The sequence below is a fragment of the Portunus trituberculatus genome, chromosome 44, assembly GCF_017591435.1.
Source record: "Portunus trituberculatus isolate SZX2019 chromosome 44, ASM1759143v1, whole genome shotgun sequence".
Taxonomy (NCBI): Eukaryota; Metazoa; Arthropoda; class Malacostraca; order Decapoda; family Portunidae; genus Portunus; species Portunus trituberculatus.
In genome coordinates this window covers 23,652,840-23,665,339 of record NC_059298.1, presented here as the reverse complement: position 1 = coordinate 23,665,339, position 12,500 = coordinate 23,652,840, and the positions used below count along the sequence as shown (strand labels likewise).

Here is a 12,500-nt window from a genome sequence, read left to right as displayed (position 1 = left end):
TCCTGAACTTCTGGCCACTCACTGATCGAGGCAAAGCAGGCCTGTTGACTCATTACCCATATTCTGGAACGCCGCTCTTGCCTCTGTATTTCCATCTTCCTCTGACCTGGACTCATGTCAGAGGGAGACTTTCAGACCCTTTCTTTTGCCTAACTCTCTCGGACCTGCACTGGACTGGCAACTAAGTGGGCATTTTTTTTTTTTTTTAATTCTTTCTGTGGCCAGTTTTTCCCATTTACATGAAAAAAAAAAATAAATAAAATAAGGTCACCTCCTTAGAAGGGCTACTTAGCTTTTACAGGTTTTAGTGGTGTTGATGGCGCCTGGTGTTTTGGTGTCAGTTCTGTCGTTGCGGAAGGGAAGTACTGGGCTAACCTTACTAACTCGCAACATTTGTCTCTGTATTTAACTGAAACCTAATACTATAAGCCGTGGGGAAGCCAGACCACGCAGGTAACAGACGAGTAACAGCTGCTGCCCTTCTTTATTAATGCTTTTGGCTGGAGAGTTTAGTGAGTGACGTGTGCTTTGGCTTGGCATGGCTCTCTCTCACTCTCTCGTTCCTGTCTCAGTTCCGCTACGGTTCTGGAATAAGCTTGTAATGATAACTTTGTAATTCACTGTAGTTTGTTAAAAATGTAACTACAGGTAATAGTTTGGTTGTTAGGTGTAATTGTATCTCGTTAAATGGTTTAGCTGGTTTGGTTTTAGTATTCGGGTTTTGAGTTTTGGCTTGTTAAGTTTTCGTCTGGGCTGCAGGTGTGGGAGTAGTCAGTCGAGGTAAAGCAGGCTACCAGACCAGGTGTGTATTTTGTACAGTCTGTGGGTTTACCTGTGTATTTATGACATTTGATATAATACCTATGATATACTTTTTACCTTCTGGTTTGTTATACTATCTAAGGCAATTCATAAACTTGTTTCAGAAGTACATAGTTTTGTGTTAAGTAAAGCTTGCATATGGGCCATGGTGTCTTATTCTCACATCAAAGCTTAGATCCAGTTCTTTATATTTCGGTCCATTTCTTCCAAGTGGTTCCGAATTAATTATCGAGTTCTTAATTTACTATTTTTTTTTCCAGTATAGTGAAGTATATTAAAATCAGATTAATTGATCGTCTCTGATTACGTGTTTTTATGAAGGTCTTACTTTACGTTTGAGAATGATGGTAAATATAAAGATTTTTTTTTTTTAACTGAACCTTCACCTCTTTTTTATGTTTCTTCCCTGCAGGCTCTTCTCTCTCATCTTGGCTTCCCTTATTACCTTGGTTTCACTGAGTCTTACATTATCAAACATTTTTGTCGCGTAATAAGAAGCATTTTCAAGGTGTCCTACCGGTAGAATCCTTGTTAACCATGCATCACTAGAATCATGAACACTATATTGAAAACCTGCTTAATTTCCATGACTCCATTAACCCTTTCAGTACTAGGATCTAGGATGCATTTTTACCCTGAGCTTGAGTATGATTGGACGATTTTATTTACATTAGGAAGAGTATATGAAGGTCAGAAGCTTAATGGCCTGAATCTTCAATAATTTAATCCCCACATAAGTTTCTGAAGCTGTATAAAATCAGTAAACGGTAAGCAGAATGAATATGAAAACGCGTCACAGCACTGAAGGGTTAAAGACCAACCTGCCGGGTAAGTGTAATGCTTCAAGATTAACATGAATGCTTCTGTTGTCTTAATAAACTTGTAAAATATTGTGAATGTTTTATATATATATATATATATATATATATATATATATATATATATATATATATATATATATATATATATATATATATATATATATATATATATATATATCTCATGTGTGTGAACTGTATTTACCTTCTCTCTCTCTCTCTCTCTCTCTCTCTCTCTCTCTCTCTCTCTCTCTCTCTCTCTCTCTCTCTCTCTCTCTCTCTCTCTCTCCATTTCCCGAACACACATACTTTTCTTCCTCTTCCTCCTCTTCCTCCTCCTTCTTCTCTTCGTCCTCCATGCCAGAGACTAAGAACAAGAGAAGGACGAGGAAGAAGAGGTGGAGGGGGAGGGAGTTCAGGGTCAAAGGTCACACAAAGGCTAGGTCCGTGCCGTAATTCTTTATTCAGTGGGCGGTACAGGAGATGTGGGTTCCCAGGCAAGTAAGGGGCGGTCGCGGATCCTTCAGGAGTCACCTTCGTTTTTTTGTTTTGTTTTTTTCCTCTCTATCTCCCATACATTTTGTCACTCCTCGTCCTTTTCTTCCTTATTTTTTTTTTCTACTTTTCTCCTTCCTCCTTTTCTTTTTTACTTTCTCCTTCCTCCACCTTTTCTACTTTTCATATTGTTTTCTTTTCTTTCTTTCTTCCTTTTCTTTTTTCATCCTTCTTTCCCCTTCCCACCCTTTCCTTCCCTCCCATCCCCTCCTATCCTTTCCCCTCCCCAGTGACTAGATGGCTTAGGAACGAAGAGAGAGAGAGAGAGAGAGAGAGAGAGAGAGAGAGAGAGAGAGAGAGAGAGAGAGAGAGAGAGAGAGAGATTAATACAAAAAGGGCATATGAAAAGATAGGGCAAGATGGTATAGAGAGAGAGAGAGAGAGAGAGAGAGAGAGAGAGAGAGAGATTAATACAAAAAGGGCATATGAAAAGATAGGGCAAGATGGTATAATCATAAAGTATATGTTTGTCTGTCTGTTTGTATGTCCAAGTGTCTGTATGTATATATATATTCATATGTAATATCAACATAAAACATATAACACGCGGCGTAAGAATATATCACTGTATATACATCAACATCTATGACGTCACACTATAGTACAGGAAAGCTTATTGTACAATGCAGAGAACACTGCAGCAGCAACAGGGGCGGCGGCAGGAGCAGCAGCAGCGGCGGCAGCAGCAGCAGCAGCAGCAGCAACAGCGGCGGCAGCAGCAGCAGCAGCAGCAGCAGCACACTGCAGCGAGCAGCCCGGCGGCAGCGGCCAGCCAGGGGCTCACCACCTGAGCTGCCGCGGTCCGCCGCCGGTACGAGGCTGCTCGCTGGGGACACGTTTCTTTGGCTTCATTCTAGAGGGACCTGCTCCAGCTTGTGTTCTGCATCACCGTCAGGGGAGCTCGTGGCCACGGGTAACTGCTTAGTTCTGGAGTTGCTGGGCGTGACGATGCAAGGGACAGCAGAGCCACAGTTAAGGCCCCCGCCCGGCGCCGCGTCCGCCATGGTTGTCAACTGCCCGAGCTCTGCGGGTGCGTCCCCCTCGGTGCCGGAGGGACGGCTGGGGTCACACTAGCAAGTGCTTCTTCTTGGGTAGGGGTTGTACGTGCTCGCCGGACGGGGGCCTCTTCCTAGCTGGCGGCACGGCGGGGGCGGGTGGGCTGGCGCTTTCCGCTTCCGTGGAGTCCGCAGGTTTGATTTCCTCTTTGTGCTCCTCGACATCTTCGTCGTCATCTCCGAGCAACTTCCTGACAGTGCTGTTCTCTTCTCTGCGCCGCGTGAGGCCAGCTAGCGCCTCTTTGTTGTCTTCACTGGGCTCCGGGGAGGGGCTTTCTGAAGGGTTCTTGGATTCTACCTCTTGCTGCAGGGCGTAGCTGGCGCTAGTAGCACTGGTCTCCTGGGCTGTCTCCCCTACCAGGGCGCGACGCAAGTGCAGCGGCTCTGGGGAGTCCCAGGCAGAGTCACGAGGCAGGAAAACCCCATTAATCTCGTACACGTCAGAAGTGTAGCGCAGGATGCTGCGGCGCTCACGGTCAGGCCGCGGTCCCCTTTCCCCTCCTTCACTGGAGGGCGAGGAGGAAGACTTGGGCGGCGGTGGTAAAGGTGGGACGGGGCCTGGACAGCCTGGGGCCGCAGAGCTGGTGGATGCACCCATGGGACCGTTTATGACAGAGCCGGGCCGAGCTGCATCCTTCCTAGGCACCGAGCGTGGCCGCCCCGAGGACTCCTTCTGCACCTGGGAACGAGTTTCTGGAGCTTCACTCCTAGGCGACACTGGGATAGGTATTGGTATTGGTATAGGAATGGGATGGGGATAGGTAGAGGACACGGTAATAGCACCGTCACGGGAGGTAGTAGGGATCCCCCGAGGGTCTTTGGTGGTCCTGGAGGAGGTGGTGGGACGGCTGTGGGAGGTGCAGGGTGCGGGGCAGGTGCCTGCGGCGCCGACAGTAATGGATGGCGAATTGGAGGTGGACGCAGAAGTTCAGGACGCTGCAGCAACAAATGGGGCAGCAGAGGCGTGCGTGGAAGGTCCGGCGGCAGCATGTGTGGCAGCAACAGCGGCGCTCCGCCAACAATAGGTAATAATCCACCTAGTCCGCCTCCCAAGCCACCTAAAGGCAGTCCAGGTGGTTGGGCGGGGGGGTGAGGGGAGCCGTCTCCGCTGCCCTCACCACCCACCTCCACTGCTGGAGCTGATTCTCGCTCCCCTGCTGGCCCCGGCTCCTGCTGCTGCGCCTCCAGCTGCCTCACTCGAATAGTGGGCATTCTGACTGGCTCCTCCTGCCGCTCTGTCTCTGGCTGGGCTGTGCGCGTCACCTGCATGGAGGAGCGCATGTTCCGCGGGCGCCCTGTGTCCCTGCCGCCCTCACGCCGGTCTCGAAGTCTTGGACGACCATAACGAGGGGCGGGCGGCGGAGCAGGACTGCGCGTCTCTGTTGGGCGTGCGGTGCCTTGTCTTAAAGGCAGCGGGGAAGCCCTTGCGGGGGGAGAGGAGCCCCGTGGGTCGTTACGGGATGACTGAGTGGTGGTGAGATTGACGGGCTCCGAGGGGTCCGGTGAGGCAAGGGCAGCTGAAGGCGGGCGGGGCGGCGAGTCCGGGGAGCCCACCTGCACCTCATTCTCCAGCTGGGTGTCCTGCGGAGGGAAGGGAGGATGAGGGGAGGTTGCATCTTTTAGAATAGTTTTAACACACACACACACACACACACACACACACACACACACACACACACACACACACACACACACACACACACACACACACACACACACACACACACACACGTCAGAGACTGCAGCAGATCAAACAAACAAACACGAGATGACAGCACCTCCCTCTAGTAATGAATTTCTAAAGCATTAACAACGGATATGGGGCAGAACAAATTGTGAATAATTTTAGTGCATTCACTGATGCTTGATTATATCATTTACCATTGAAGGGAATGGAAAAGGGAGAGAGAGCGAGAGCGAGAACGAACACGAAGAGGAAAGCAGTAGTTAGCACTCAGGGAACAAGGAAAATGGAGTTAGCAGCAACAAGTGATGTCACGTGACGGCGGGGACGGTAAACATAAACGCATAAAAAGAGTTACAAAGGCACAGGGAGGCGAGAGGGAAAGGAACCCTCAACACAGCTGTACGGCGAACGAGAAAATGGAAGAGTGAAAACGAGGAGCAGGAGGAGCAGGAGGGGGAGGGGAGATGATGAAGGAGAAGCCAATGAATTCCCTCCCATTTAATAATACAGTGTGATAGTGGAGGCTTCCCGTCCCCTCCCCAGCACACACACGAGGCCTCTGTATGAAAGGATCAGCATCAGAATCACGGGGCGGAAGACTATTCAAAACACTTGGAATCATGAACAAGCTGATGCAACACGAGAAGCGATACTGAATTTCCAATTAAAGTTTCCAATGTAGTAAAGGCGGAGTGTTCAGCGAAGGATGTGCTATGTGTGTAGGTCACTGGAGAGGAGGGGATGGACTGCCAGGATTATAAACTGCCCTCTCAAACACTTCGCCGTCTTACCCGACTACTATCAACATGCTCTAGGGGAAGTTAACAGGGTTTCTTTTTTTTTTTTTACAGTTATTTACAAGATTCTAGGGATAGTTTGATAAGGATTCTACATCTACACACACACACACACACACACACACACACTCTCTCTCTCTCTCTCTCTCTCTCTCTCTCTCTCTCTCTCTCTCTCTCTCTCTCTCTCTCTCTCTCTCTCTCTCTCTCTCTCTCTCTCTCTCACCGATTCGTTGCCCTTCTGAGAGCAGTCCCGCAGCCACAGGTCTGGGGTGATGAGGCCGCTGGAGGTGGCTGGCTTCAGGTCGTTGAGGTGAGGGTGCATCTGCAGGTGGGCCTCCGTCTCGCGGCAAAATATCTGCATCTTGTACTGGTTGAGGCACTTGTCGCTGTCAGGGCAATAGGAGGCATTAGGATGGTTGCGTATGGGTAAGTGTGTCATCTTGTAATTGAGTAAAGTGTGTATGCCTTGCTGTTAATGCCTTTCTTTCTGCCCAATAGAGGATTTGTTCTATTGTTATATTGTTATGATTGGGATCCACTTTCATTTTGTAATTACTCTTCGGATGTTATTCTGTAATTCGATGGGTGTGTGTTAGATTGTTAGTGTTCTTGAGATCTGATTCTTTTCGTGATTTTTTTTCTTTTTAACTCGTCTTTCCAAGGGTTGAAAGAAAAGACTTTGGACTACATTGACCTTGATCGGTGAGTGGTATATAGTGTGGCTATCAGATATTAGCTATTTGTAGTGAAAAAAAAAATATCAAACTAACTGAACAAATTAACCAACTAGCTAGACTGTGGCAATGATTACAATATAAGATCATGATTAATTGATGCGATAACAAAATGAAAATAACTTGGAGGCACATCGATGCAGAAAGTATAATGTGGTACTTGTACTTCAGAAAATGTGGGTCTACATCTGTGTGTGTGTGTGTGTGTGTGTGTTTTATTTTTGTTATTTCTGTAATTTGTTTTTGATGGTCAAGTTATACATAGCCCTCTACATGTTATTAGATTTTCTGTCTTTAATTCAAGTTGGACAGAAAGTTAATTTAGGTTTTTTCTGTAATAATTGTAAACTCTAATTTTTGTCAATAAACGATTACTACTACTACAACTGCTACTACTACTACTGTGTGTGTGTGTGTGTTTCACTGTTTGATCTGCTGCAGTCTCTGACGAGACAGCCAGACGTTACCCTACGGAACGAGCTCAGAGCTCATTATTTCCGATCTTCAGATAGGCCTGAGACCAGGCACACACCACACACCGGGACAACAAGGTCACAACTCCTCGATTTACATCCCGTACCTACTCACTGCTAGGTGAACAGGGGCTACACGTGAAAGGAGACACACCCAAATATCTCCACCCGGCCGGGGAATCGAACCCCGGTTCTCTACCCACTGTGTGTGTGTGTGTGTGTGTGTGTGTGTGTGTGTGTGTGTGTGTGTTGCAAGCAAGAGATACATAAATATACACACAGATACAATACCATCACACGAGACACACTCACACTAAGGACATCAGATACCACTACTCCTCACACGCACCATTGCCTCACCATGGCTTGTCACTTGGACCCCCGCTGCCCTAAATAATGGTGGTGTATGACTCTCTCTCTCTCTCTCTCTCTCTCTCTCTCTCTCTCTCTCTCTCTCTCTCTCTCATAAATGGAGCAAATCACATACATACATACATACACACGAAAAAAAAAAAGTTGTAAATCAAGGAATACTCAAGTCATGTTTTCTACTAGTCAAACACACACACACACACACACACACACACACACACACACACACACACACACACAGTTTTCATTTAGTACACCTGAGCGCTGCGTCCCCCTCCAATGGTGTTAATCTTGCCCTGTAGTGCCGCAGTGCCAGAGATTTTGCCTGGCTTTTACTCTCTCTCTCTCTCTCTCTCTCTCTCTCTCTCTCTCTCAGTGTCTCTAGCGGGTGTTGATGCCTACGATCCGCCGGCAGGAAACACGAGAAGTCAGCATTAATAAAGTACGCTTTTCTAATTGTAACAAAGCGAGTGAAGCCCCGGAATCAAAATAATTAAAATCTGACGAGGGCATCTTGGTTTACATATTCAATTAAACCTGCAAATGAGCAACTGGTAATGACCTCCGGGGAGAGTCAAGGTGTTCGGTGACCGGCGCTGACTTAAGCTTCGGCAGGAGGGGAAAAATGTTGACGTGCCTTTGTGCCTTGTGTTGTGTTGTTGTGCTGGAGTTGATACTGGTGAAGCTGCATGCTGGTACTATTATTGGTACTGGGACTACTAGTATTTCAACGATACCTGTTGTTGCTACTACTATTATTGCTATTGTTACTATTACTACTACTACTACTACGACTACTACTACTACTACTACTACTACTACTACTACTACTGTTACTATTACTACTACTACTATTGCTACTGTTACTACTACTACTACTACTACTATTGCTACTGTTACTACTACTACTACTACTACTACTACTGTTACTACTACTACTGTTACTACTACTACTACTACTACTACTACTACTACTATTACTACTTTATGTAGGAAGGAAAGCTGGTCAAGGGCAAAAGAAAGAGTTAAAAAAAAGGCACACTTGGAATGCCAGAAGCTGTGCCGATCCGAGAGAGTTAACTAAGGGAAAGGGATAAATGTCTTGAAACCTCCCTCTAACATAAAGTAAAGTCATAGGAAGATGGAAATACAGAAGCATGTAGGGAGTTCCAGAGTTTACCAGAGAAAGATAGGAATGATTGCGAGAACTGGTTAACTCTTGCATTAGTGTTGGACAGAATATGAAGCTTCCAATTTAAATTATAAGTAAAGAACAGACTGATGTTGTTCAATGTAAAAGAGAGAGAGAGAAAGTTGAGTAACACTGAAGAAGAAAAGGGGTTAGTTGTCTGGAAAGTTGTGTTGAGTTGATACTACTACTACTACTACTACTACTACTACTACTACTACTACTGCTGCTGCTGCTGCTACTATTTCTACTACTACTGCTACTACAACAACAACAACAACAACAACAACAACAACAACTACAACAACAACAAGAACAAGAACAACAACAACAACAACAACAACAACAACAACAACAACAACAACAACTACAACAACAACAAGAACAACAACAACTACAACAACAACAAGAACAACAACAACTACAACAACAACAAGAACAACAACAACAACAACAACAACAACTACTACTACTACTACTACTACTACTACTACTACTACCATTACAAACCTTATTCCTATTCCTGCATTGCTATCTCTGCTTCTACTACTACAACAACAACAACAACTACTACTATTACTACTACACTACTACCACCAGGAGAACGCAGCACTCAGCATTATAAGTTTGTGGAGCCGCCGACAAATCCTAACAAGGTGAAACACTAACTGGTCTTATACGGAACGCACTGTTTACCTAAGGTAGTGAAGGGGCTTCCTGTCCTCATGTGTCTCCTCCTCCTCCTCCTCCTCCTCCTCCTCCTCCTCTTCCTTCTTACTCTGCTAACATTCCTTCTTTGTATTATTTTCTCTTGATTCTCCTTATCTCCCTTCATCTTTTTGTTTTCATTGTTTTCACACCACGTCCTTAATTCTCATCTTCTCTTTTCTTTTTTTCTCTTGTTCTCATTCTTTTCTTCTTTTTCCTCCTCCTTCTCTATACCTCCTTCGTTGTCACACACACACACACACACACACACACACACACACACACACACACACACACACACACACACACACACACACACACACGAGGAAATAAAATGTTGTGTTGTGTGTGTGTGTGTGTGTGTGTGTGTGTGTGTGTGTGTGTGTGTGTGTGTGTGTGTGTTGTTTGTTTTTGTGTGTAAACTAGATTTCGATTTGTTTCACATTGCTTCTCTCTCTCTCTCTCTCTCTCTCTCTCTCTCTCTCTCTCTCTCTCTCTCTCTCTCTCTCTCTCTCTCTCTCTCCAAGGCTATACAGTACAAAATCCTCTACAAGGGCATTAGATCCTAACTCGAGCAACAAACATACTCAGCACTCGGGATCAGATCACTTCCAGCCACCCAGTTATCGCTGCACAAACAGTATCGCCGTCACTACTGCCGTCACCACCACCACCACCACCACCACCACTAACACCACTGCTCATGTATAAAAGTATCTATATTTATCTCTGAACTTCTCGCTCTGTTGGTTGTTAGTATGTCAGACGTGTGCAAAATGAGAGGGAGAGAGAGAGGGAAGGAGGGAGAGAGAGTTTGAGGGAGGGATGTGCTAAATTGCTAATGACTGAGAAGTTGATAAGCCTACATGTAATTTCTACCCCCTCCTTCACCACTCCTGTTTCCTCTCCACGCTGCTGTTCCTTCATTACTCGCACTCGATAACTCCCGCTGTCTTTCTTCTTCCCTCCTCCTCCTCCTTCTCCTCCCCCCCCATCTTGATGCGTAAAGCAATATTCTCCAGGGGTGTCAATTAAACGGTGCTCATACAGTTACAACGTTACATACTCTGATATTTCCACTTTCACTTCGACAATACGTTTCCTTCACACTGTTACGTGAAAGTACAGTTAGAGAAAGGTTACGAGGTGTTGGTATCATTATTCTCTCTCTCTCTCTCTCTCTCTCTCTCTCTCTCTCTCTCGTTGAAGTAGGAGTAGTCTCACAAGCTGTTTTCACATTTAGTTCTATATTCTTTCTCCTTCTATATTTGATCATTCACCTTTGTCCTTCATCTCCCTCCTGAGCCATCTCCTATCATTCCTTTCACTGCACGCCACTTGCTACAAAGAAGGCCTAACAAATCTGCTGCTGTTTGTCCTTCCTTTGTGTGCGTTTTATCTATAGAACAGCTGATGGTTTCTTCATTCCCCGTGATCCTTCTTTTTCTCTGCACTTTAGTTAGCAGCCATACAGTTGTCACAAGCAAAGGGCAAACTGTCTACCGCTATTCGTTCCTCCCTTATCATCTCTTAATCAACTACGGAAATATTGCTGATGGCCTTCCTCCCCACCTTCCTCTCCCTCTTCCTTTCACTGCACGGTCATCACAAACAAGGACCAACAGATCAGCTGCTGTTCATTCCTCCTTTACGACCCTTTTGCCCACCTACAGAGATGCAGTCGTTTGCTTTCCTTCTGACCCTCTCCTCTTTCTATTCCTTTCACTGCACAGACTCCACAAACAAGGATCAACAAATCTGCTGCTGTCTGTTCTTCCTTTACTATCCCTTTGCTCCACTACAGAGATGCAGTTATTGGCGTCCCTTCTGACTTTTTTTTATCCTTTCACTCCACTGTCATCACAAACAAGGACCAACATATCTGCTGCTGTCTGTTCCTCCTTCACGACTCCCTTGCTCACCTACAGAACTGCAACTGATGGTCTCCGTCGGTGAAGTCCACATAGGTGACGGTGGGCCTCACGTGACGGCACCAGTCACACACTTTGCTCTTCTTGAAGGAGGCGCGGCGGCACTGGGTGAAGCAGACCTCGGAGCAGAAGTGAAGCTCCCCGCTGGTGGTGGAGAGCTGGAAGGCGCTGCCCCCTCGCTGCCCATTACTGCCGCTGCCGCACACACGCCCACACCACGAGCACAGCACCAGCCCAGTCGTCCCACTTGCATTGCCGCCACCGCTGTCTGTGGAGAAGAATTGATAAGGTTAGCATGGTGGCGAGGACTGGTGGTGTTGTGGTGTGGTGTTGATGTTAGCATACAGAGCTGGAATGTGCTGGAATGTGCTGGGGTGGAAGTAAACTATGCTAAGATGTACGGGGTATGGATTTGTTCATTTATTCATATATTTATTTGTTTATTTTTTCTAGGGTATATCTTAGTTTCCATGCGGTTTTGTTTATTTGGTGTAAGAGTGCATTTTCTCTTTTTTCTCATATTTTTGTATTAGGTTGAACATTTCTTCTTGTTCTTGTTCTTGTTCTTGTTCTTGTTCTTGTTCTTCTTCATTCTAATTGGCAATATATATGTAAATAAACTGGCGAGAGTCTAAGTGTCATTTTATACGATTTGAAACCAGAGCCTAGATAGATAAAAGAAAAAAAAGAAGAAACACATAAATAATTAATAAGTAACTAAATAAAACAACAAAAAAAAAAAAAAGCGGAGTAAACAAACAACACACACACACACACACACACACACACACACACACACACACACACACACACGGCCCAGTAGCTCAGTGGTTAGAGCGCTGGCTTCACAAGCCAGAGGACCGGGATTCGATTCTCCGGCCGGGTGGAGATATTTGGGTGTGTCTCCTTTCACGTGTAGCCCCTGTTCACCTATTATAGCAGTGAGTAGGTACAGGATGTAAATCGAGGAGTTGTGACCTTGTTGTCCCGGTGTGTGTGTGTGCCTGGTCTCAGGCCTATCCCAAGATCGGAAACAATGAGCTCTGAGCTCGTTCCGTAGGGTAACATCTGGCTGTCTCGTCAGAGACTGCAACAGATCAAACAGTGAATTACACACACACACACACACACACACACACACACACACACACGGAGAAACTCACACATTCGAGAAAGAAACAAGTAGAGGAAACCCAAGCTAACCTTCTCCTTAAGCCACAAAGATAATTAAATGGCTGTGTTACAAGTGTAACTAAAGATACAAATAGCGTAGAATGTAGGTAGCAGGTATGTAGGTCTGGTAGGTGTGGGATACTTACGTAGTTCTGATGTACATGGCTGTTTAGTAGGTGTGGAATT

The 12,500-nt window shown here is 45.8% G+C and overlaps 1 protein-coding gene across 1 annotated transcript in view; it reads right to left on the bottom strand.

The window, feature by feature from the left end:
- Window positions 1-2,457: 2,457 nt before the first annotated feature.
- Window positions 2,458-12,500, bottom strand: part of LOC123518558 (sine oculis-binding protein homolog) — a 238,463-nt gene continuing 228,420 nt past the window's right edge. Inside the window, 4 exon segments of the mRNA XM_045279408.1 lie at window positions 2,458-4,003; window positions 4,006-4,831; window positions 5,958-6,120; window positions 11,133-11,409. Of these exon segments, the coding sequence (XP_045135343.1) occupies window positions 3,261-4,003; window positions 4,006-4,831; window positions 5,958-6,120; window positions 11,133-11,409 (2,009 nt within the window). The 3' untranslated portion in view covers window positions 2,458-3,260.